At 44.7% G+C, this 27,247-nt stretch overlaps 1 protein-coding gene across 1 annotated transcript in view; it reads left to right on the forward strand.

Annotated features, from left to right (window-relative positions):
- Nucleotides 1-24,401, forward strand: part of PPEF2 (protein phosphatase with EF-hand domain 2) — an 80,904-nt gene extending 56,503 nt beyond the window's left edge. Inside the window, exons 9-15 of the mRNA XM_075337468.1 lie at nt 775-1,173; nt 6,172-6,357; nt 10,253-10,395; nt 10,657-10,763; nt 10,901-11,064; nt 13,550-13,637; nt 23,825-24,401. Coding sequence (XP_075193583.1) covers nt 775-1,173; nt 6,172-6,357; nt 10,253-10,395; nt 10,657-10,763; nt 10,901-11,064; nt 13,550-13,637; nt 23,825-24,018 — 1,281 coding nt within the window. The 3' untranslated portion in view covers nt 24,019-24,401. The remainder of the gene's footprint in view (nt 1-774; nt 1,174-6,171; nt 6,358-10,252; nt 10,396-10,656; nt 10,764-10,900; nt 11,065-13,549; nt 13,638-23,824) is intronic.
- The last annotated feature ends 2,846 nt before the right edge of the window (nt 24,402-27,247 follow it).

The following is a 27,247-nucleotide window of genomic DNA, read 5'->3' on the forward strand; positions in this document are numbered from 1 at the left end:
ACATGTGAAGTGAAAACCATTTCCGGTGACTACCTCTTGAAGCTCATCAAGAGAATGCCAAGAGTGTGCAAAGCAGTAATCAAAGCAAAAGGTGGCTACTTTGAAGAACCTAGAATATAAGACATATTTTCAGTTGTTTCACACTTTTTTGTTAAGTATTTCATTCCACATGTGTTAATTCATAGTTTTGATGCCTTCAATGTGAATCTACAATTTTCAGAGTCATGAAAATAAAGAAAACTCTTTGAATGAGAAGGTGTGTCCAAACTTTGGTCTGTACTGTGTGTATATATATATATATGTATATATATGTATATATATATATATATATATATATATATATATATATATATATATATATATTCATATTTAGTAATTTTACCTTACTTTCTCTGTACCGCATTTACACACCTAGTTGCATACCAGTTTGTATGTTATTGTCATAATTTTTTCAATTATTTTTCCTAACTGGGGGTTGATGTATGTAATTTTTTTTGTTTCTTGTCACACTTTAATAAACTGTAGGTTTTACCATTAAGGGAAGTCTTTCTATGTGAGTCATGTTTTTGGATTTTCGTATACGTCCAATATATTCTTTTATTTGTAAGCTTATTAGCATATTAGTATGCTACAGACACTATATTCTAAATCTATACACTTTGTATATTTTGTACCTAATTTTGTTCCTAAGAACACCTCTTTAAGATTATACTGAATAAAAGTTATGTTTTAAACCTGATATAATTCCATAACACTTGCGTTCTTCATCTTTAGTTTATATCTACCTTACGTCCTCGGAAAAAAAAGGAAAAGGCTAACAAGACAGTGGAGTTCGAAGACTTGCCTTCTCAGGAACCAAATGAAGACAACACTTTATCAAAGTGGGCCCCACAACCAAGATTTGGTTCATTCTCATACAGTGCCACTCCCAGCCTCCTGCCTGCCTATAAGGGCAAAAGATCCGCAAGCAGCCCAACTACCATATCAATTGATCGAAAGGAAATTTCCAAACGAGTTCGGGAATCTGTGGATAAAGAGCTTGTAAAATGTCGCAGAAAAGTGGGTTTCACAGATACCTATATAGAGCCTAGTAGTCCAATGTCTATGTCAGAGTCTGAATCAGAGTCTGGAGGAACAAAGGACTATGACATGAAAGATGAAGAAAAGAAACAGGTATTCAAAAAGGGGCACACCACATTCTGGAACAACCAGCAACTTATCATCTATCCACAGGATAGGTTTTTATTGTGGGCCAACGCCTTTAAATGTAGCCTGACAACTTTACATTTTTTAGAATTTTCTTGGGATAGTGTAAAATAATGACCTCATTGATCCCGGTCATGCTTCTCAGATCGCAGAACGTTTCTGATCTTTCTGTTTCATATAGACAGACATGTGTCAGCTGTGACCAATTTTGCTGTAGGAATGATGTATTGTTCACCTCTATATTACCAGTGCTATTCTAGGATGAGCTGCGGACCACACTAACTGACTCCTGTTATAGGAGGAGGTCTAGACTACAAAACAAGACTCCTGAAAAAGGGCAGCCAGGCTACTGTTGTAGGGGGTGGTGTCATAGGGGAATGGCCAGACACAACCAAAATGCAGTTATGGTGGTCCAGATTACAAATTCAGACTGGTGTTATGGAGGGAGGTTCAGATTAGACTAGTGTTATTGGGGGACATCTAGACTATACTGCTGGACTGCTATTATCGGATGTAGTCAGACCACCCAGTCAAACTATTGTTACAGAGGGAGGTCTAGACTACGCAGCTAAACTGCTAGGGAATAGTGCAGACAACTCAACCAGATTGTTGTTATAGAAGTTATAAGGGAAAATCCAGACTGCGTAAATAGACGTCAAATCCAGGGCAAAAATCAAGGTACGCTATGGTGCTATGGGATGGCTTTATGCCTTTTTTTAATCAGAAACAGTTTTCACTAAGCACCTTATGTTTTTTTTATATGTCCTGTTACTTTTTACTTATATTTAATTGTTTTTATCTTAGGTTTTGTCTTTTAAACAGCCAGAGTGGGAACATGCTTCTGTGCTAGTCATGTATACCAATTTACACTACGGCTCATGTCTTTGGTTTTACAGCTGGAATGCTGTTATAGGGGGGTCCAGACTACACAGCTGAACTGCCGTTATAGGGCAAAATTCCAGTCTAGACAACAGGACTGCTGCTATAGATAAATGTGTTTCAGGTTGCAGTAATAAAGTTGATAGATGATACCACAGGAGTAGAAAGGACCAAAGAAAAGAGAAAAGTAGTGCATATAGGGCTAGTTTATCATGACATAGATTAGCAGACAATGCAGATAAACAGAAATACACCCAGTTGAGAATGTAACCTGGGCATTGGGACCAGCAGAATTCTAGGACATAATATGAAACAGTCCTCAGTTAGTGAAGAATAGTGGTCCTGTATTTAAAATGAAAAGTATACCACAAAAGTGAGTACACCCCTTACGTTTTTGTAAATATGTTATTATATCTTTTCATGAGACAACACTGGAGATACTGTATATCAATTTCAGTGTAGTTAGTGTACAGCTTGTATAACAGTGTAAATTTGGTGTGCCCTCTAAATACATATAACCCAACACACAGCCATTAATGTCAAAACTGCTGCCAACAAAAGTGCATACACTCCTAAGTGAAAATGGCCAAATTGTGCCCAAACTGTCAATATTTTGTGTGGCCACCATTGTTTTCAAACACTACCTTAAGGCTATGTGCGCACTTACCGGATTTTGCCGCCGCGGATTTGCTGCATGTTTCGCTGCAGAAAATGTTCATAACATCTCTGCAGTGAATCACCAGCAAATCCTATGGAGAAAAAAAATCCTGTGCGCACTGGGCGGAATTTGACAGCTGCATGTTTTGCATGGATTCCCGCAGCAAAAACAAGTGCATGTCACTTCTTTTCCGCACATCGCTGCGGGATTTCACTCCATTGACTCCAATGTTAATCATAAAATCCCGCAGGGAATAACGCAGGCAGCAAATTCTGTGCGGTTCACTGCGTTTTCCTGCGTTATTCCCTGCGGTATTTCGCGGTTTACCTCCGGTAATGTACATCGCTTGTCTGCGGTTTGCAGGGAAGTGATGTCATTACAGGAAGAGGAAGCAAAGCAGAGAGTAAACACACACAGATCACAGACACACACACATCACAGACACAGACACATAGAACACACATAGAAATAAAACGGAAATATAGAAAACAAAGCACGTGGGCTCCGCTGCATATTTACCTTCCAGCCGAGGTAAGCACACAGCGGCGGCCCGGTATTCTCAGGCTGGGGAGGGAGAGGGGCAGGGTTAATGTCCCCCGCCTCACTCCCCCTCCGGCAGCCGAGAATATCAGCCGCAGCTGCCCCGGCACTGTCGCATACATTATGCGGCAGCACCGGCGTGTCCTCGGCTCTTCTTGCCGCCGTGTAGCAGTGGCAGCAAGGTAATACAAGGGGTTAATGATGGTGGGGGACCACCGCTTTTAACTCCAGGCTTGATCATGGCAGCGTCTATGTGACAGCTGACATGATCAACCCGTAAGTAAAGTGAAAAAAACACAGACACCGAAAAATCCTTTATTTTAAATAAAACAAACAAGCCTCGTTCACCATTTTATTAACCCCTCCCGCACCAAAGCTCCGGCGTAATCCACCGCTCCGACGTCCTGCGCTGCTTACATCCAGCCGCGACTGTCACAGACACAGCGCTGAATGAATGCAGCAGACAGCAGAGGTAATTACCGGTCATTTCCCACGGCCGGTAATGTGAACTCACTGCCGACCGTGGGAAATGCAGCGATCTGTCATCTATCTATCTATCCCTCTATCTGTCTATCTATCTATCCCTCTATCTAGTCTTCTGTCTATCTACTATCTCAGAATTAAATGACTTTTTTTTTTTTTTTTTTTCAATGTGCTTTATTGCATTGAATGCAATAAAGCACATCCCAACCCGCACGCGGCAAAACCGCGGCAATACCGCAGCAAACCGCATGCGGTTTTCGGGTGCGGTTTCCCGCGGTTTTTTACCGCGGGTGCGGTAATCTTTGAGAGCATGCGGAATTTTCTCAAGAAAATTCCATTTCCCAGTGCGCACAAGGCCTAACTCTCTTGAGAATGAGTTCACTAGAGCTTCACAGGAGCCACTGGAATCTTCTTCCATCCAACATGATGACATCATGGAGCTGATGGATGTTTGAGGACTTACACTCCTCCACCTTCCGTTTTGAGGATGCCACACAGATGATAAATAAGGTTTAGGTCTGGAGACATGCTTGGCCAGTCCAGCACCTTTACCCTCAGTTTCTTTAGCAAGCCAGTGATCATCTTGGAGGTGTGTTTGGGTTCATTATCATGTTGGAATACTGCCCTACAGCCCAATTTCCACATGGAGGGGATCATACTGTGCTTCAGTATGTCACAGTACATGTTGGCATTCATGGTTGCATCAATGGACTGTAGATCCCCACAGCCGCCAGCACTCATGCAGCCCCAAACCATCACACTCCCACCACCATACTTGATTGTAGGCAAGACACACTTGTCTTTGTACTCCTCACTTGGTTGCCACCACACATGTTTGACACCATCCAAACCAACAAAGTTTATCTTTGTCTCATCAGACAACAGGACATGGTTGCAGTCATCCATGTCCTTTGTCTACTTGTTTTCAGCAAACTGTTTGAGGGCTTTCTTCAGCATCATCTTTAGAAGAGGCTTCCTTCTGGGATGACAGCCATGAAGACCAATTTGATCCTTTAACCTCTGCAGCACTGCTGACAGCACTCAATCTCATACATCTATTTTGAAGAGACAAACCTTTGGATATGACACTGAGCATCTGCACTAAACTTCTTTGAGTGGAACCTGCCTTGTTAAACCACTGTATGGTCTTGGCAGCCATGGTGCTGCTAATTTTCAGGTTATTGTCAATCGTCTTATAGCCAAGGCCATCTTTATAAAGCGCAACAATTCTTATTTTAGATCCTGAAAGAATTCTTTGCCATGAGGAGCCATGCTGAACGTCTAGTGACCGGTATGAGAGAGTGTGTGAGCGATCACTTCAAATTTAATACACCTGGTCCTCATTCACTCTTGAGCCCATGTAATACTATTGAGTCACATGACACAAAGGAGCAAAAATGGATATTTGGGCACAATTTAGCCATTTTCACTTAGGGGTGTACTCACATTTGTAGTCAGCAGTTTAGACATTCATGAATGTGTGTTGAGTTATTTGGAGGTCACCAAATTTACACTGTTATACCAGCTGTACACTGACTACATTGTATCAAAGTGTCATATCTTTAGTGTTGTCCCATGAAAAGATATAATAAAATATTTACAAAAATGTGAGGGGTTTATTCATTTTTAGGATCTACTGTAAGGCTATGTGTCCACGGTAGAATGTACCTGCGGATTTTTCTGCATGGAAATCCGTGACTTTCGCGGCAAATCCGCACCTTTTTTTTGCCGCGGGTTTACCGCAGAATTGCCGCGGATTTTGATGCGGATTTTTTTTTTTTTTCTCCAATTCTATAGCCAAAATCCGCACCAAAATCCGCAACAATAATTGACATGCTGCAGATTTTTCCGGATCAAAATCCGCGGCAAATCCGCCGCGGAAAAATCCGCAGCATGGACACAGCATTTCCAAAATGCCATTGAAATGGCTTGGAAGTGCCGCTGCTGCAGATTTTCGGAAAAGCCGCTGTAAATTCGCGGCAAATCCACGGCAAAATCCGCGCAAAATCCGCAGCGTGGGCACATAGCCTAAGTCTCAAGATCACAACATGTTACAGATACCACCTGAAATCAGATACCATCCAGAATGCTTTTATAGGAAAATGCCCAGACTACTGAACCATATTGATGCTATAGGAGAATGTGCAGACTACACAGTCTGATGTTATAGATGAAGGTCCAGATTAAATAACTAGATTGTTGTTATTGGAGGGACGTTCTGTTATTGGGACTACACAGTCAGACTGCTATTACAGGGGGTTGTTCAGACCCCACACTCAGACAGATGTTATTTTAGCATTTATCTCTGCACTTGTTGTTTTTGCAACCTACTTTTGTGACCAACCATTTCTGAACCTAGTACAACATACATACGGTAACTAGTTTTTATGATCTCTATTTTCCAGATTGTCGACATTCTTTGGAGCGATCCCATGGCTCAAGAAGGGTGTAAGTCGAACAATGTTCGCGGTGGTGGTTGTTACTTTGGACCAGATGTCACAGAAAAAATCCTTCGAAAATATGGCTTGCAAATGTTAATCAGATCTCATGAGTGTAAGCAAGAAGGATATGAGTTTTGCCATAATGGAAAGGTATACAAAACTGCAGCTGCTTTTTAAAGTAAAGCTGTTAATAAAAATCACATCTTAAATATTGACATTTAATTCAATTAAGCTACAGTGATATTTTATCATGAAAGTAGGGCATTTAAGGTAGAAGCATGCAATGGTTATTTCCTCATCTCAAACAATTTATTAAAAGCCAACAACAGTGGTGGGTATACTCTCAAAAATGTCAATGTCTCAGTAACGTGTCATGTGGTCTTGAGCATCAATTACAGCTTGAAAACGTCTCATGTTGTTCACAAGTCGAGTTATTGTCTGCTGAGGCGTGGCATCCCACTCTTCTTGAAGGGTGGCCCTCAGGTCATTGAGGTTCTGCGGTATAGAGGTACAAGCCTCTAAACCGCCACTCAGCTGATCCTATAGGTTTTCTATGGGATTCAAGTCTGGAGAAAGTGCAGACCACTCCATTTGAGGTATCCCAGTCTCTAGCAGCCATTCCCTTATGATGCAACCTCGATGAGTTGACACATTTTCATCCATGAAGACTAAATTAGGCACAATGACTGGATTAATTACAGTGCCTACAAGTAGTATTCAACCCCCTGCAGATTTAGCAGGTTTGATAAGATGCAAATAAGTTAGAGCCTGCAAACTTCAAACAAGAGCAGGATTTATTAACAGATGCATAAATCTTACAAACCAACAAGTTATGTTGCTCAGTTAAATTTTAATAAATTTTCAACATAAAAGTGTGGGTCAATTATTATTTCTCCCCTAGGTTTAATATTTTGTGGAATAACCCTTGTTTGCAATTACAGCTAATAATCGTCTTTTATAAGACCTGATCAGGCCGGCACAGGTCTCTGGAGTTATCTTGGCCCACTCCTCCATGCAGATCTTCTCCAAGTTATCTACGTTCTTTGGGTGTCTCATGTGGACTTTAATCTTGAGCTCCTTCCACAAGTTTTCAATTGGGTTAAGGTCAGGAGACTGACTAGGCCACGGCAACACCTTGATTTTTTCCCTCTTGAACCAGGCCTTGGTTGTCTTGGCTGTGTGCTTTGGGTCGTTGTCTTGTTGGAAGATGAAATGACGACCCATCTTAAGATCCTTGATGGAGGAGCGGAGGTTCTTGGCCAAAATCTCCAGGTAGGCCGTGCTATCCATCTTCCCATGGATGCGGACCAGATGGCCAGGCCCCTTAGCTGAGAAACAGCCCCACAGCATGATGCTGCCACCACCATGCTTGACTGTAGGGATGGTATTCTTGGGGTCGTATGCAGTGCCATCTAGTCTCCAAATGGCACGTGTGTGGTTGCCACCAAAGATCTCGATCTTGGTCTCATCAGACCAGAGAACCTTGAACCAATCTGTCTCAGAGTCCTCCAAGTGATCATGAGCAAACTGAGGACAAGCCTTGACATGACGATTTGAAAGTAAAGGTACCTTACGGGCTCGTCTGGAACGGAGACCATTGCGGTGGAGTACGTTACTTATGGTATTGACTGAAACCAATGTCTCCACTGCCATGAGATCTTCCCGGAGCTCCTTCCTTGTTGTCCTTGGGTTAGCCTTGACTCTTCGGACAAGCCTGGCCTCGGCACGGGTGGAAACTTTCAAAGACTGTCCAGGCCATGGAAGGCTAACAGTAGTTCAATAAGCCTTCCACTTCCGGATGATGCTCCCAACAGTGGAGACAGGTAGGCCCAACTCCTTGGAAAGGGTTTTGTACCCCTTGCCAGCCTTGTGACCCTCCACGATCTTGTCTCTGATGGCTTTGGAATGCTCCTTTGTCTTTCCCATGTTGACCAAGTATGAGTGCTGTTCACAAGTTTGGGGAGGGTCTTATTTAGTCAGAAAAGGCTGGAAAAAGAGATCATTAATCCAAACATGTGAAGCTCATTGTTCTTTGTGCCTGAAATACTTCTTAATACTTTAGGGGAACCAAACAGAATTCTTGTGGTTTGAGGGGTTGAATAATAAATGACCCTCTGAATAAACTTTTCACAATTTAAAAAAAAAAAATAAAAAAAGAAATAACATTCTTTTTTGCTGCAGTGCATTTCACACTTCCAGGCTGATCTACAGTCCAAATGTCACAATGCCAAGTTAATTCCGAATGTGTAAACCTGCTAAATCTGCAGGGGGTTGAATACTACTTGTAGGCACTGTATGTTACTCAAGTAGTAGGGGCTTTTCACTGTCCCAGTCACAAAGTGTAGGGTAGTTCTGTGTTGACCAGACACACCTGCCCACACTGTAACATCACTACAACCCTTCCCCTTGACGTCTCCATCATCATTGGCAGCCATATTTCTGCTTAGCGTGAATCGACTTTCAGCAGTGAACAGCACTGAGGCCCACTCGTTCCTTGTCCATCTTAGATGTTCCCTGGTCCATGCAAGAAGATGACACCTGTACCTGGTAGTATGGTCAGATACCCTTGCAGGTTGTCTAGCACGCAGAGCACATTGATGTAAACAGTTTTATATGGTCTGACAAGACACTTGGGTGCCTCTCATCTCTCTTAAATGTGCCTGGAGTTGTTTGTCATTCATCATCCGAATATAAAGGACATTGTTCACCATGAAGCAGTCATCAGTGTGGGATGTAGCCAAAGAACGTCCACTTCTTTGCCTTTCTGTGACTCTTCCAGTCCCTCTGTATTTCTGTAGCAACCTGCTGATGACACTCTGGGACACGCTAAGCTCAGTGGCCACTTCTGTCAGTTGATCAATTGTTAGGTGTTGTCTTGGCCTTATGATGTCAAAATGTGAACAGCAAGATGAGGACGGCTGTTAAAATACCAATTCTAACTGGGCTACAAAATTCATTGGGCGATACATGGATCAAACACCAGTTGTGAATTTTGCTATTAAGCTCCTTGTTAGAGAACAGGAAGTTGTGTAAAAAGTACTGTAACATTGAACACTTGGACATGTGCAATCAAAAGTTTAGAGGGGGTCATATTAACATCACCTGTAAAGGTTAGAGGGCATTTTAGGATCATCCTGAAAGTTCACCCAAAAGTCTAATTTCCCCAACTTTTTGTGAGTAGTGTATGTATTTGAAGGACGATACATAAGTTTACTTGTAGCCATACAAGGGGTGTTGATATGTATTATCCATAAGGGTTATGACAGTAAAGTGGGACAGTAAGAAGGGAATTGGGCACAATCAGAGTCTCTCACTAGAACAGAATTCATAGGCACCAAGAAGAGAGAGGGTAGAGTTCAGAGAAAAGGAGACCAAGGAGTACACTTAGGTTGGAAAGAGGGGCACAACTGGTCCCTTTTAATACAAAGGACATTGAGACAATCAGAATAAAATAAAATAAATTACCAATGGCTTCTCCCTGTGGGGCCTCAGGAAAGAGATGTAATAAATTTAATGTAGTGTGATAGGTGAGGGAAAATTTAAAGGTGGACCAAAGGAACCAGGTATCAATTTGATTCCATTAGAAAACAATAGCTTCCTGCATTGAGTGCGGGCTATTGTGGAAAAACATGTCTTTGTAATAGAGGTTTTCTAGAGTTCCAGTGCCATGGGATAACAATTTAAACTTTGTAGTTACATAGGTTGAAAAAAAAAACAACCTAGGTCCATCTAGTTCAGCCTTCCTCCACCAATTCTTCATTTTGTCACTAAATCACTTATAACCAACAATGTTGTGTACTGAGGAAATTATCCAGCCCTTTTTTTTTTAAAAGCTGTTATAGTATCTGCCATTACCACTTCTTGTGGTAGGGCATTCCACAGTCTGACTGCTCTAACTGTAAAGAACCCTTTCTTTTTGTAGGTTGTTATAATTTAAAACTACACAAAAGAAGAGAACATAAAGTCATGTAAGTGTACTGTAGAGATAAGTTTTATAATGATGAAATACATTTCACCTGTTCTCTTTTGCATTTGCTTTGTATAGGTGCTTACAATATTTTCAGCTTCAAATTATTATGAAGTTGGCAGTAATAAAGGAGCTTATGTAAAGCTGGGTCCTGATCTGGTACCTCATTTTGTGCAGTACCAAGCAAGCAAAACTACAAACACCCTTACCTTAAGGCAAAGGTACTGTTGTATGCACACATAGTAATTAGTGATGGTCAAGCGTGTTCGCCACTGCTTGTTACTCGATCAAGCATTGAGGTGCTCCGACACGACACGAGCACGGAGTATAATGGAGGTCAATGGGAAAACTTCAGCATTTTCAAACTCCATTGCTCAAGGCTCGATGGAGTAATGAGCTGCAGTGAGCACGCTCGCCCATCACTAGTAGTGATTAATCTTGTGGTTCAGGTTTCTTAGTCTAGTACATTATTTGTGTTCTAGAGTGAGTACAGTAGAAGCATCTGCACTCAGAGCCTTGAGGGAGAAGCTGTTTTCTCACAAATCAGATCTCATCCATGAATTCAACAGATATGACAAGAATAAGTCTGGTAAATCAAATATTAGTTGACCTTCTCAATACAAGTCTATCTGATATGTAGAAGGCCATAGTACAGTCTTGTGGCTTGCAAGTCAGTGTATTTAGTGGTAAGCATATTATAACATATCATTTGGATTACGTATACAGGATATATTTCTCTGAATGACTGGGCAACTGCACTAGAGTCCGTCCTTAATCTAGGCCTGCCTTGGAGAATGCTTAGGCCTCAGCTTGTGCGGAATGCAACAGATGGGCTGCTGAGATACAAAGAGTGGTTTGATGAACTTGCTGTGTACCAACCAGTAAGAGAGGTAAAACTAATTGTCACCTCTTCTGGGGGTTAGTTGATTTTTTCCATATAAAGAGCTTGTTATTTGTCCATATTGCTTGATTTGAGACTTTGGGTTGTGGACACTATCTGTGAGTGTGAATGGGTGTACGCTGATGAGGATTAATGTTTGAAGCCAGTATTATATTCTGTCCATGAGGAAGGTATCTCCTGTTCTTTATGACTGTACTTCGGACTCTTCCTTTTTGTCACCTTGCTCTACATGGACGTTCGGTATGGTAAAGGATATATGTCACTAGATTTTTGCTACCCATCTGAGAGTAGTATAATGTAATAATAATGTAGGCACAATGTTCCTGATTCCAGCAATGTTTTATTAATGCTACAAATCTGCCAGTTTTCTGAATGCTGAGCTCTATATAACCCCACTCACACCACTGATCAGCAGCTTTTTGCCTATGCACAGTGTAAACAGAAAACTGTTAATCAGTGGTGGGACGGGGTTATACAGAACTTGAGAATGTAGAAGACTACATGGCAGCAAGTTTACTAGTCCTCTAGTGATAATCTCCTGCTGATAACACAGTGATTTTATCAAAACTACAGCAAGCAGCTTAGTAACTGACACATTGTTGGAATCAAGTGTCTGTTTCTACAATTAGCTGCTCTCAGACTACATGGAAGATTCCCATTACATGCATTAGAATATGGATAAGAATTTCAGTTTTGGTACTGTTATGTTAAGAGAAAACCTTTAAAAATGAAGCAAAGTAAATAGAGCAGGCCGTAAGCCCATATGATGCATCATACGCTCATTCATAGGTTTCCCTTCTCTATCACAGGTCCCCTGCCATGAAGTGACTGTCACCTATGAGTAGCATTTGAGACATGATATATATGATATCTAGTTCAGGGATCGTGCACATGACAACATTTTTTTATTGAAATAAAAATATGCAAACATATTTGTATAAAAGCACAAAATCTGAAAAGAAAAAAAAAGGTCAAAATCAAAGGTATAAGTGTAGGGCGAGGACGACAGGCAGTAGTAGCCGTGTATTCAGGGGTTAACCTCATTCGTGCTGGTCCTCACTCCACTTGAGGGGGAACTTCTGTGCCGTTCTCGCTGGGCTGCACTCACACGCTGAGACAGGGAACGACACAATTGGGAATCATGTTCTAACAACTCAACTTTACTTTTCCAGTCCGAAACAACATTTGACATATCCCTTTTCAGGGCACCGGACTTGGTCCCACAGAGGTTCTTCACAGTTACAGCACACAGGGCACACACATTGGTCCCACAAGGGTTCTGTACAGTTACAGCAAACAGGGCAGCAACATTGGTCTGCCGCTTCCCTAGCACCCGTGTGCTTTCGGGCATCACTAGGCCCCTCATCCCCTGACAGATGTCACTCTAGCACTGGCCAATTCATTGCAGGTCCTAAGTCCTTCCATCCCACCCACAGGGACTTGCGTCTTGCACGGAAGGGACTTACAGCGTAGTCTTCATCAGCTTTTCCTACGGCTGGGACCAGACATACCCTTCTCCAGAGTGCGCAATCGGCCGTTAGTCGCCAGGGGGGTTCTTTGGGTATCCACAGCAGGGGAACGGTCTCCTTCCCAACCAGCCAGACAGTACTCACAGCAGGGGGACGAGGTTCGGACAATCCTTCAGGAACAGGTTCCCTCATTCTGCCGGTCAAGGATTGGCCCTTTGGGCCCACTAATTCCATGAGGTCAGGCCTCCACTTGTACAACTCAGGGACTCTCCTCTCATTTCCTGTCTTCCTAGGTTTTTTTACTGACAAAGCTCCTCCCTGCTATTAGCTCTCCCTAGCCTGAGAACACCAAGGGAAGTAGTTTAACCTATTTGGCCATCTAGTGGCCGCACACAGAATATATCATAAACCATATCTACAGTACACACAGTAATACCCAATACAAAGAGTAGAACTACAAGTTGCAACCAGCTTGCAGGTCTGGGGTGGGCAGGCCCAGCACCCCTCTTTACATACGTATGTGAGGTAATAAAGTGCATGGATTATCCCAGCTCACATCATGTAGTAGAGGGTGAAATATATTCACACAGGCAGCAGAATGGGCAAATGGAGGAAACCACAATAGTCCCAAAATATCGCTTTAGAACTTCTCCATAGTATTCCGGATGGAGGCTTTCAGATATTCCATAGAGCTAATAGTATTCATTCTACTGGTAGTCACTATGTGAGACCCCCAAACACCTTAGGGGTGCTAGAAGTATTGGGCAGGACCCTTAGTATGTGCAGTGTCCAACGCAAAGAAAACACTTACCAGAAATGAAATGAGCAGAAAAAATGACTTCTATATATGGCCGAGAACATATTGCCTGCTGGTACAAGCTCTATGTATGTCTGTTGAATTGAGCCATCTTTTTTTCTTTTACCATCACAAAAAATAATTTGTTATCCACACGTTATAAGCATACTCTCACACACTTTATGGAATATCATCTTTATCATTGGCAGAACTTACATTCCAGTCTCCTGGAGGCTCTCTATAGAAACAGATCAGACTTGGAAACAATATTTCGGATTATTGATAGTGACAGCTCAGGTGAGTGTTGCAGCTATCAATGACAGGTATGGATTGTGCTAATATTTCTACTTGTATTCGTGCTGATAGACCTCTGCTTTACTAATAGCTCTACTGAAAAAAAATCAGAAGAAACCTGGATAATATGATCTATAGCTAAAGAGTAGCACAAGGGTATTCATGCTTTGTGTTTGAAGATACACATATGTGGCTCTCGTGGTACATGTGCTGTTGGATGTTTTTTTCTGCTGGGTTCACATCACATTTTAGCCATATCAGCAGCTCCATCAGAATCCCCAAAAATGGGATTCAAACACATTCACCAACAGGGTCATTAACGTTAATGAAGCACATGGATAGACTTTGCGTTCTTCCTAACCTCCTTTTCGTCACAATCCCTCTTTTTAGGGTGGGTACAAACATGTGGTTGACTGCATTTTTGTGCCTGCCTCAAAAAGGTGGACCCTGCAGTAAGATCCGCCAGATCACAAATTATCTCTGTCTCATTCATTAAAGGGGTTGTCCTGTCTGAATCCACAAGTCTGCATCCACTCTATGTGACTGCAGACATATGAATCCTCATATGCTCCTCTTGTTAGAATGTGGCCAGAGGTATACATCGTAGCCACCTGACCACTGTTTCTGGTTCTGACCCCGGTGAATCATCACAGCGCACAGGTCACGCAATATGAGGATTTCTTTATCGCTTCATTGGGGGACACCGGAAACCATGGGTGTATGCTGCTGGGACTAGGAGGTGACACTATGCAAATAAGAAAGTTGACTCCTCCCACGTAGTATACACCCACTGACTGGAGCTGAGGAGATCAGTTTTTGCTTAGTGTCCGAGGAGGTTGGACACGCAGGGGCTGCTCTCAGCCCTTCAGGTTTGTATTGTTGTGTTTTATTAATATTCTCCCTTTGTTTTTCAGACACAGCTCATCGGGCGACAGGGTGTAATCGCTCACCCTGCTCTCCCACATAGAGACCGGTCGCACAGAAGTGGGGTCCGTCCGCCACTTCCGTTGTCTTCCGTGTCTGTCTGGCAGGACCCTACCCCCCTAACACTTCCAAGCGGTTTGGGGGGCATCCGCACAGAGGGACAGGCGGATGGTCCTTGCCCCTCTCCCCAAAGACTCTCTCGCTCCCGAGCCTGATTGTGGGGTATGAAGACGAAGACAGTACCTAGGATGGAGAGGTACCCTTCCGGTCTTCCCTATCCCCGGGACGAACGTCGAGATGTCTTCCCTTGCCTTCCAGGACGCATCCAGGATCAGGACAAGCCGGGACCTTAGGGTAAGTACTCTGCACTCCCCCGTCCCGGGTTATGAGGGGGAGGGATCCCGTCTATATAATCCCCACAGCCCCCTCGCCATTTGGGTCAGGGGGTCCCATATCTCCCTTAGATCCCCACCCCAGGCCACCCGTAGCTCCTGTAGTGCGGCCTCTCTGCGTCCCTCCGATCGGCCCCTCTGCCGTGGCGTCCACTACCCCCGGCGGCCCATCCCCCGGCGGCCTGTCGTTAAACTTTAACCCCCGGCCCCATTGCGGCCCGCAGCTCCATAGAAGCACGGCGTCCCTTTCCGGCGGACTACCTTCAAAATTTAGCCCCTGGCTCTGCGGTCCCCTCAGTATCTGCGCGCCCTCCAGCCCGCGTCCCCAGCCGGTATTCTGTCCGCGCGCACGGGGTTTTTCAAATCTCCCGCCTCTTTTCTCTTCGCGCGGCCTCAGTCCTCCTCCGGCGTCTGACGTCATTTCCGGGCGCCAACCCTCGGCGCACGTCATCCCTGCGCCTGTTCCGGCCCTCCCCACCGGGTAATCTGCGCTGCCGCGAAATCTGACATCCTCCGCCCGGGTAGGTTGACTCTGCAGCCGCCGCACCCGTGCTTCCGCCCGGGTGAGCGCTGCTCGCGCCGCCGCCAGGCCCGCTTCACCGGCCGGGTAAGCGTTCCTAGCACCGCTGTGCCCCTCCAGGCCGTCCGTACCGCCACCGCCGCAGGTCCTCCCCGCAGGCAGTGCTGGACCCTGCGCTCCCCACTAGCAGCGATTAGGCCACTGCTCCCCTGACCCCGGGGTCTGTCAGCGTTCTCGCAGCATTCAGTGCGCTACATCTGAGCCCTCCAACAGGTCCCTAACCCCCCTCAGGGCTCATTCTCCAGGGTACTGTTATACTTGAACTACAGTCCTGTTGGTGAGGGAACAGGCCTTTTCACTAAGATACCGCCTTGTGAAGCAGCCGTATGTCGTACAATTTTATTGTCTTCTGTCTGTGTTGTACACATATCATCCTAGCCATTCTGTCTCCCAGATATTTACCGCCTATAGCACTAATTACTAATCCTAGGTGTCCAGCGGTATTATGCGCCTGTGGCACAAATTGCGGACGTCTCTACAGCATTCTAAATCTTCCCCAGGCTATTGTCCTTACTCCCGGTTATCCGTCAGGTTACGGATAGATTATAGCGCTCTACCCAGCAATCAGAAGTTTACATCTCGCTACACACGTTGTTACACGGCGGTCCATGACTTTTCCTTCCGTGATCGTTCCAGTGTCTCCGTGAACCGGTCAGTTTCTTTCCAGTGTGTCCCATGCTTACGCCCTGTGTATTCATGTATCTGTCCTCTGTCCCATGTGTCAGTGTCTCTGCGTGCCACCTGACGGTTATAGTGCGCAGTTGCCACCTGTGCACAAGTGACACCAGTGTGCCTGTGTTTCTTTATGTACTAGTCTTCATCGGCGTACTAGTCTCCTACTGTCCACTATCCAGCGGACCAGCGTGCCTCTTGGCACTGACCTGCTACTGTGTGCCAACGTCCCCCTGTACCTGTTCACTTCCCAGTGTGCCACTGTCTGCGTCAATCCTGATGTTCCATTACCCAGGTGCTTTGGGGATCCTGCCCGCTGTTCCGTGGGCCAGCGTTTCCACATACATTTGTTTGCTTTGGCGTATCAGGGTTTTCACAAGCCCTTACATTACTCAGTGTAACAGGGTTTCTATACGCACCTGTCTACTCCACTGTAACAGCGTTGTGTGAACCTTCCCACTGTTCAGGGGCTTAGGTCTCTATGTGCACCTGTCAGTTTCAGTGTGCTAAAGGGTTTTATTCTATCAACCCGTCCGCCATTCTGATTGAGGGTTCCATAGACCTGTCCACTTGCCTGTGTACCAGTGTCTCTATATGTCGGCCCATCTCCCAGGGTGCCAGTATCCACTATCCAGTGTTTGCTCTATCCACCTACCCACTATCCGGTGTGCTAGTATTTCTAAGACGTACCCTCTATATATGTTGTGTGCAGCGTTTCTATATCCCCCTGTCTACTACAGCGTGAGTGATTTGGGGAACCTGCCCTCTTACCTATGGGCCAGCACTTATCAGCACCAGAAGCCGGATACTGCAGCAGGCTTGAGTGCCCTGTTCAGCCTTCCGCTCATCTTCGACTTAGGCGAGAGCTCCATCCACCACTGCCACATGAGACGGCCCGCCAGCAGCTGTCGCATTCAGTGCCAGGATTCAAGATCACTGATCCTGCCCACTATCCAAGGGACTAGCGTTTCTCCTGACCAGAAGCTGGGTACCATAACAGGTATGTGTTGCCCTGCTCACTACCCAGCAAGTCAAACGTAATACCTCACCTGGCGGGTCAGGTATCTCCTTCATCTTTGACGGAGACGAGGACTGTGGTCTCAGGTACGGCAGCAACTGTCACATTCAGTGCCTGTATTGAAGGTCGATGATCCGGTCCGCTATCCAAGAGACCAGCGTTCTCCAGACCAGATGCTGGATACCGTAACAGGTAAGGGTTGCCCGCTTACGACCCAGCGAGTCAAACGTGCTACCTCACCTGGCGGCTCAGGTATCTCCTCCTTCTTCGACTGACGCGAGGACTGCGGTCTCCATGGATCCCTAACATGGTACGGCAGCAGCTGTCATCAGGTCGCTTCCCAGTGACCAGTGAGTTTTCTCCTGCTTCAGACTACTCATTCAGGTAACCTGAAAGTAAGCCAGGATACCCTGGCCAGTTCTCTCTTCAAGCGATCTGCAGATTTTTTCCTACCTCGCACCATACAGGTAACGTGATATTGAGGTAAGGCAACACGCGACCTTCTAACTGGAGGGTCGTGTGATTCACTCCCTGCAGCAACCACGGACCCTTTGACGCAGCACAGCAGCAGCTCTCATTTGGTCGCCTCCCAGTGGTCTGGGACCTTCTCCGACCTCGCACCATTCCTCCTAGGTAGCCACATGGTAAGGTTTTTCCTCTCTTGACCGTACACTGGCTGCATCGCTTCTTGAAGCAGCAGTCATTTGGGTCTTCAAATGAGGTAAGCAAGGTGCAGCTCTGTCCACTAACCAGTAGGTTGTCCGTTCTACTTCCTACCACCGTCCCCGGGTGGTTCGTGGTAATTCTGGTATCTGCCTATTCCTTGGTCTAGAACTGCCTTGGCCGCACCCCCCACTAGGGTTCCGACCAGGCACTGTAAAGGTTTAAAACCATATATCGTTACTTACATTTTCTCTCTTTCAGTTAGAGATCAGATTTCCTTATTCCCTTCACGGTCAACAGGTGAAGTTAAGAACCAGACACAGGATCGTCTAACCAGTATTGATTCCACGGAGGACCAGCTTCACCAAGGGACTTCTAGTATCCTGACTGCCCAGTCCTTGGGCCCACTCTTCCGGACAAGCTGTAAGGTTTCATATAACTGTCTGTCTACTTTCCACAGCAGAATTCTTCAGGGAGCCCTGAATGCTCAGACCACTGGGTGTTTCCACCCGAACACTCAACACTACAGCGACTGGTCCACGCCTGATCTGCCAATCTCAGTTGACACCTAGACATGACCTGCTTCCTTTTCAGGCCAAGAGGGGTCTTCTTTTCCCCTGCCCCGGGTCTCCCTCTGTTTTCCCCCCTATCGTAGTCATTCAGGTTGGCTCTTGGGGATATGCTAGTTCTCTCCGATGCACCTGACATACCAAATTCCGCGACCACTCGCCACCGCTTGGTCTCAGACGCTTGTGCATTCCTGCAAGTTCCTGCCAGACCATTTATACTCTCATATTCTCACTCATTTCCTTCCATTCGTCGTCACTCCTTGTTGTGACGTGATGACGCGTTCTATAATAACAATAAGAATTTTTCATTCATTCCTCCGTCACATCTTCCTTGCCACCTTCCAGGGATAGGCGTCACTCCCCTGGTCGGCTAGCGCTTCAGCCGACGACATAGTCCGACCCCTTTCTCGAAGTCCCCCTCGAAAGGGTTCTTCCTTCTTCCACAGGTCTTGTGCCTTTTGTCATTCACAGGAGCCCTCTCCCATGGAGGTTCTCCTTCCCCATAATTCACCGCAAGGGTCACCCAGTACCCGATTCCAGGGTTCGAGTTTCCCAGTCACATCAATATAGATGCTAGGACTCCCTTCACGTCATAGTGAGATTTGGTTCTTGGAATTCCTTGGTTCCTTAACCTTGTCATTTTTCTCCGAACCTCACAGGTTCTCTTGACCACTTACATACACAGGGGAACTATTTCCCATATTATTTTCCCCGCCTGCAGGCTGTTTCTTCCACTAGAGTAAGATCACTTCTCTCAGGTGCTGTGGAATCAACAGGTCAGGTCCCCCTATGGCGGAATCCCCTTCCACTTTTCTCAAATGTCTCGAATCCCTTGCTCCCTCTCAGGTGGTCGGTTTTCTGTTTAGTCATCCTGCGGCAATAATGGGCCAAGGTTCCTTTGGCCTCCGCTTACCTAGCACCTACCTCTACCAGGTGCCCGAGTCCTTCGCTCATTCTTCCTCTCTCAAACGTAGTACCAGGGCCTGTCGGGCCTTTTCTTCTTAGCCTGACCTATCCCTGTCAGTCGCCTTAGTTCCTTAGCTTCTTACGTACAGGCCTCAGAGGATGCAGTTTCTCCCTGATCATCCTATTACCCATGCATTTTACACTAGTTCTTAGTGCTCCCTAAGTACTCTAACTCCTCTCCTGTACTTCGGCCCCTGGCAGGGTAGGAGTTCCTTTCGGGGTCTAGGTCCAGGTTCCGGTCAAGTAATCTGGTCTCTCCTAACCCTGTTTTCGGGTTTTTTCTCTTCCCACCCTTGGGCACTGCTTTAGGACGTCCCATGGTTTCCTGTGTCCCCCAATGAAGCGATAAAGAAAAGTAGATTTTGGGTACTCACCGTAAAATCTCTTTCTTGGAGCCTTCATTGGGGGACACAGCACCCGCCCTTTTCTAAGACTTCAATGGATCCGGAATGTGCTAGTTTTCAAGCTTCTCCTCGTACTGCTTTTACACAAACTGATCTCCTCAGCTCCAGTCAGTGGGTGTATACTACGTGGGAGGAGTCAACTTTCTTATTTGCATAGTGTCACCTCCTAGTCCCAGCAGCATACACCCATGGTTTCCTGTGTCCCCCAATGAAGGCTCCAAGAAAGAGATTTTACGGTGAGTACCCAAAATCTACTTTTACAAGTCTGCAGTCACATAGAGTGACTGCAGAATTATCGATATAAACTGGACAACCCCTTTAATGTCAATGACCCCGTTGGCAGATACACCAGAATTCCTTATTCAGTCACACTTAGTGATCAGCACGATATCCCTTTTCTTTTGGATAAGAGATAATTTTCTGAATTAATGGAATGTTTTGCTTATTTTTTCCCTTATCCTATCCATCTTTATTATGTACAATATTCCCTCTGTGGTTTAGTGCAGCTATGTAGTGTATGTTTGTACCCACTCACAGGTTGTGGGAGCAGTCTGCTGTGTAAAGTCAAGTCAAACATTTCTCCTCCACATCATGTTGTTGTCAGGAAGGGTGTTTTACTACTTTGTAGTAAAGTGAGGTAGTATGGACAAGTGGAATAAACAAGTTCTGGCAATACTACCGAAGGACGAAACTTGTCCCTGCACCAAGTCTGCATTTATGGTGTGCAGAAGTTGGTACAGAGCTGTCTGTTTTTGGCCATTTATGACCTTCCCACTCTTTTCAGGGAGGATTTTGTCAGACCACAGGTACCTAACCCATCATTGCAATATTTCAAAAACCAGAAGATGAAGCCGGACATTTATCTAAGGCTGCTTTCACACATCCGGTTTTAGCAGTGCGGCTCAAAAACCTATGCAACGGATGCGGCGAAAAAAACGGATCCGTTGCATAAGTTTTTCCATGCGGCCTGTCCGTTTTTTGACGGATGCGGCTTGATACTGAGCATGCGCAGTGCAAAAAAACGCATCCGGCGGCCATAGGCTTGCATTGTAAATCGCGACGCATCGCACCGGATCCGGCGCGATGCGGTTTTTTCGCCGCACAAAAAACCGTGCCAGGCAACGTTCCATCCGGCTGCTGCATGGGCTAAATATGCCGCAACCGGCAAAAACCGGACGCAATGCAAGTACATGCAGCACAATACGGCACTAATGCAAGTCTATGCAGAAAAAACGCAACCGGCGGCAAAAAAACCGTTTGCGATTTTTCTGCAAAGCGCCGCCGTATTGTGCCGCTCAGCAAAAACCGGAGGTGTGAAAGCAGCCTAAGAGGGACTTGGCTTCTCCCAACCTTCTGTCATATCTGTAGATGAAATACGCAGGAGGGCAGAAGCTGAGGGGGGAGTCAAGGTATCAAATCGCACTGTATTAGGCAGCAGCGGAGAGTAATTTCCTTGACTGGAGAAGGGCGAATCCGCAGATGTTCAGGTTCAGTGGGTCCAGTCAGACTTTAAAAACAAAAAAAAAAAAAGTTTGGCTCGGGACCGGACCCTGAAATCCATATATGTCTATGGGGACTCGAGCTGTGTGCTTTAAAATGGTATTAGTAAGGGTTAGGGGGCTGCAAAAGGAAGCAGAACGGGGACTAAAGCAGGACAATGTTACGTACCAAGTCTACGCGCTGCAATCTCATGGGTCCGCTCATTAAATCTCATGTATTTTCACTGCTTCCCTTGTCCACCTCTATGAAAGTGTCTGTGATTGGCTGCCCTCACACTTGCTGTCTGTGTCCCTGGACTGTAAAAATAAGTAAATAACTGGAAAATAGCCGCATGGGGATACCTGTATTTTGATACACAGCACAAATAAAGCAGACAGATTAAGGCTGTAGCCCTCAGCTGGGTGCGTTATCTTGGCTGTATATCAAAATGTGAGGGACACCATGCGGCTTTTTAAAAATTATTTGACTAAATAATTTGAAACAACGTAGTGGGGTCCTACCAAATATAGATACCCAGCCAAGATAAAGCAGACAGCTGGGGGCTGGTTTTCTCAGGCTGGGGAAGCGCATGGTTATTGAGGGAGGGAGATGTAGATTTGGTGCAGAAATGTGTTGCATATCTTGGCAGAAAAATGCACCAAAAAACACAATGCTGTTTTGATCATTTTCCTGCCATGAGCTGCAGATTTGGTGCAGAAATTTCAATTGCAACACATTTCTGCTTCAAAACCGCATCTCCCATCTCCTGGCAGAAAAATTGCATTTTTTGGTGAATTTTTCTTCCTGGAGATGCAGATTTGATGCAGAAATTTGTTGCAGAAATTTACACCAAATCTGCATCTCCAGGAACAAATCCTCATCAAACACACATCGCATTTTTGATGCATTTTTCTGCTAGGCGATGCAGATTTTCTGGAACCAAATACCCAACGTGCCTACATAGCCTAAGCTGGTAATCTGGCAATGAGTTCATCTGAGGTGAGTTCACTGCGTTCACATGAGGTCAAAGCTGGGGTGCCGCGGGAACCTCCAGCTGTGACCTCAGGTGCTCTCACTAATGTTACAGCTCTCACAGCTGCGCTCCTTCAGTGTGGCCCTGAGGCCACAGTGATCGGTCATGTCTTCTAATGTGACCTCAGATGTAGCAGAGCTGGAATCAGCGTAGGATGTCGTGTTGTGGATTACGTCAGACCTGCAGGGGTGTTTTGGGAGTTAATTGGAGAAAGAGAACAGGGTTTATTTTTGCTTTTAAATAAAGGATTTTTCTCTGTTTTGTGATTACTTCTTTTTACTTACATAATTAATAACGAGGGAGTCTCGTAGATCCCTACCCATTACTAATCTCGGGCTTGATGACAGCTGTGATTTTTTTTTACAAGTCACAACTGTCATTAACCCCTTGTATTAGCCTGATTGCCACTGCTCCAGGGCAATCAGGATGAGCCAGGTACCTTTAGGCTGGGGAGAGCCCAGTAACCATGGGTCTCCCCAGCCTGAGAATACCAGCCCCCAGCTGTCTACTTTATCTTGGCTGGGTATCAAAATTTGAGGGAACCCACACCATTTTTTTTTAAATTATTTAAATAATTAAAAAAAAGCCACATGGGGTCTCTTGTATTTTGATACACAGCCAAGCAAATGCAGACAGCTGACATTTGCAGTCTCCCACTGTCTGCTTTATCTGCAGTGGGTATCAAAACATGGGAGACTCTACACTATTTTTTCCAATTATTTATTTTTACACTCCACTTCAGGAACCTAGACAGCTAGTGTGAGGGCAACCAATCACAAATGCCGGCAGTCTGACTGCAACCAATCAAAGATGCTCTCACAGAGTGTACGGGAGTAGCAGTAAATATGCATGAGATTTAATGAGCGGACCCGAAAGCATTGTGACAGCCATGCAGAGACTCGGTAAATAGAATTGTCCTGATTTAATCACCATTTTCCTTCCTCCTTTTTTTTTTATTCTTATTCGGGTGGCCAAACCCGAACAGTAACACGGACTCCCCTGAGAAGTCAGTGTTCAGGGTCTGTGCATGGACACTAGGTGTCTGGTACTTTACAGTTTGGGTTTGCCCATCACTACCTGTAACTTTTCAAAAAGTGTAAATCATCCTGTAGAGGCGGCAATGATGCTTTTACAGGCGTTATTACAACTACTAATGGCATTACTGACAAATTGCAATATGGAATATATGGCCGAGTCCCCCAGAGCAGGAGTCATTGTTTTATGCATTATTACATGGTAGTCATTGAGATGAGCATGTTATGAATTTCTTGACTTTGTTAAAGAGGGAGCTGCTCTTACAAAGTCTTTTTTCCTTTCTGGCTCACAAATGGGGTTACTGCCTCAAACCCATATGATGTAACAGTACTTACGACAAGTGTATGGCCTAAGGAGAACATTGCAGTGATCATTGCCAGGACTGTGGCCTTTATTTATTTTTCTTTACAATTTTGTAAATTTACATTTCAAAATTAATTGGATTTTTGTTTCAGGGCTCATTTCATTTGAAGAATTCAAAAACACATGGAAACTGCTGAGCTCACACTTAAAAATTGATGTCAGTGATGAAGCTATCTGTAACATGGCTAAGAGCATGGACTTTAATAAGGATGGGAATATAGACATCAATGAATTTTTGGAAGCTTTCCGATTGGCTGACAGGCCTAATATTGAAGACCGAGAATAGCATTTTTGATGGAAACCAGACATTCTGAGGAGACATACCTGAGGGTTTGTGACAAGCACACAGACAATTCCATGAAGAAACACGTTAGCTACCAAACTATGGGTGTGATAATGTCTGTTCACAATATACAAATTTAGAAATGTGTAAATAAATGTATTTCTACTTGTTAATATCTATATATACATCATGTAATTGTATAATTCTGTATAATGCAAAATGTGCAGAACTATGAACTATGTGAACGACTGTCTGACTAATTCCGCCTATAGATAGAATGGCTATGCAAAAAGTATTATTTTGATTATGTACATTATTGCAACACATTTATTACCACCAGAATATGATGGAGTATGTTGTTTTTGTATGGACGTTGGTCATAAACTTGCGCTTTTGTTATAAATATAGTATTTGCACTACCATTGTTTGATTAATTTTTGCGTGATAGTATGGTCATAGAACTTTCTATTGCCCTGATCAAAATAATACAAGTGATTATTTGTCAAAAAACCTACAATCTCACATCTATGGCCAGCTGAATTAAAGGTAAGTTTTTTGGGGGGGGGTTTAACCGCCTACAGCTAAATATCAAGCCATGGCAATTTGATGGATGAACTCTGTAGGAAGATCAATCCTGTGCAAGCCTAGATAGATCCACCAGGGTCTTCTCTGTGTTCTTGATTGTATCACACTATTAGGTTGCTGGTCTTCCTCTTCACCTTGTTCCTTATACTTTTTCAACCACGATTTCCTTCTTTCCAGTGATTGCTCTCTTTGTATGATGTGTCCAAAATAGAAGGATTTTTGTGTACTCACAGTAAAATCTCTTCCTCTGAGTCTTCATTGGGGGACACAGGACCTTGGGAGCATGCTGCTGTGACTAGGAGGCTGACACTAAGACAGAAAAATGTTAGCTCCTCCCTAGCCGTGTACACCCCAAACCGGAGGCTTGTACACAAGCAGTAGGAAGAGAAACAGAACAACCATATCTAAGTCCAAAGTAATAACTAATAATATGTAGTAATCAATAACATGTAAAAATCAATACATGTAGTAATCAATAACATGTATTGCGGCCATATGTGGACCGGGAGAAAACCTACAGAAACAAGTAGGCAAAAAAAAAATCTTAATTACTTACCGGTAATGGGATTTTAAGAAGCCCATGACAGCACTACCTGAGAGATAGGTTCCACCCACATCAGGACAGGAAACCCACTGATAAAAAGGCGGTACCTCTCCTCCACATCAGTAGGTTTACAGAGCCAGAGAGGACCAACAAAACACAAACAAAAATGTTAAATCACACCACCACCAAAGGAATACACCATTAACCCTAACACTCCCCGAAGGGTGCCCATAACCAGTGAATAGGGGGGGGGGGAACTAAGGGTGCTGTCATGGGCTTCTGAAAATCCCATTACCGGTAAGTAATTAAGATTTTTCCCTTTCGCCTATGACAGCACCACCTGAGAGATTCTAGAGACCAATCACCTTAGGGAGGGACCACCGCCTGTAATACCAGTCTACCAAGAAGGGTCGGCCGTGGAGGACAAGTCAAGTCTATAGTGACAGAAAAAGGTAGAGGAAGAGGACCAAGTGGCGGCCCTGCATATATGATCAATAGACACCTCTGCCCGCTCAGCCCAAGTAGTAGAAAGTGACCCAGTGGAAAGGCCCTAATCTGCAGGGGAACTGGCACCCCCTTAGCTGAGTAGGTCAGCGACATAGCATCCCGGGCCCACCTAGCCAAGGTGCTAGTAGATACGTTCTAGGGAAAGTCCGGGGGCTGTAAAATAACAAAAACAGGGCCTAAGATTCTCGCAATTCCCTGGTCCTATCTAAGTAGGTTATAAGGGCAAGTCTTACATCCAAGCTATGGAGCCTGTCCACTTTGTCATTGGAAGGAGGGTCACAATGGAAGGCAGTATAAATTTCTGGCACCTGTGAAGGGCTTGACCACTTAAGGCTATGAGGGATCTGTACGCAATACCACCTTGTTAGAGACTAGTCAGCCAAAATATGCTGAGCAGCCATGTTGCATCTAACAGCCATCTTGGTCAGACTTGAGCAAACTAACTTTGCAGCTAATGAGATGCATTGGCTAGAGTTCACCCCCAGAGAGGGGATAGAGATGACATCAGTATTGTTAGCAAGTATAAGAAAAAGTCTAAAAAGTCTAAAAAGTCTAAGAAGAATACAATTGCGTCAGTTGATAGATGGTGATGTGTAGTCATAAACAGTAGGTATATTGAATTGATAAAGAAACAAAGTTGTCAATAGAGTTGTCAGTGTTTGAAGAGTTATGTGAAGTAGAGGCGCCTTCAGGGATCAGAGATGTTAGCCATGACAACATTACTGAATTAATTAAAAGTACCATGGAGGCCCATAGGGATCTGATAAGTTTCTACCGCAATGCTCGTAAATAATGTCATGATGTATCATTATATTCTTTGTTTTCTAATGTGTACGCCTTTCTCTGCAGTATGAGCTTTCCTTTGTCTAACATGTATAAAAGCCCCCACACGCCTATCGGGGACACTTCTTCATCTGTTGCTAATTCTGCTGTTCTACAAGACACCTGCGTGTGTCTTCGTGCCGATAACCTGTCTTATCTGCTCTGTTGCTATCTCGGAATAAACTTCAGTCTTTGCTTGGAACGGATTGTCTACAACGTCTTCTTAGCTCTCGAGGTCTACGAGAACTTTTTCTTTCAAGTGGCGAGCTCAGCTAAGGAGGAGAAGCCAGGACGGTGGCTGCCTCCAAGAAGAACCTAGGAAGAATTTGTAGACGAGAGCTAAGGACTGGAAGGGAAAAAGAAGAAAAAAGCGTGGCGCCACGTGGAAGTCACTCAAAGGAAGCCAGCCTGAAGAGAACCACTCACGAGTGCATCCCAGTCTGCCCGAGTGTTTTTTTTATTTATTATAAGAGACTAAGGACTATAGAGATTTATGTTTAACTAAGAAGAAACCTCTTTGTGAGTTTATCTACAAGGACGTGGAGAACCGTTTTGTGCCACGGTAGCAAAGAGGCTTTAAAAGACGGAGGGATACGCCTGGCAAACGTAGTGAGTGAGGCTGGAAAGCAACTACATCTCACTTGGTCGACTCAAGCCGGCACACGGGTCTTCCATACAGAGAGGTGTGAGTATCTAACTCTTGCTTGAATCGCATTGGTTGATACTAGAGCAGACTTAAAACGCGTCCTTGTAGACCACTGAACTGATATGGAG

This window comes from Anomaloglossus baeobatrachus, chromosome 1 (genome assembly GCF_048569485.1).
Source record: "Anomaloglossus baeobatrachus isolate aAnoBae1 chromosome 1, aAnoBae1.hap1, whole genome shotgun sequence".
Classification (NCBI taxonomy): Eukaryota; Metazoa; Chordata; class Amphibia; order Anura; family Aromobatidae; genus Anomaloglossus; species Anomaloglossus baeobatrachus.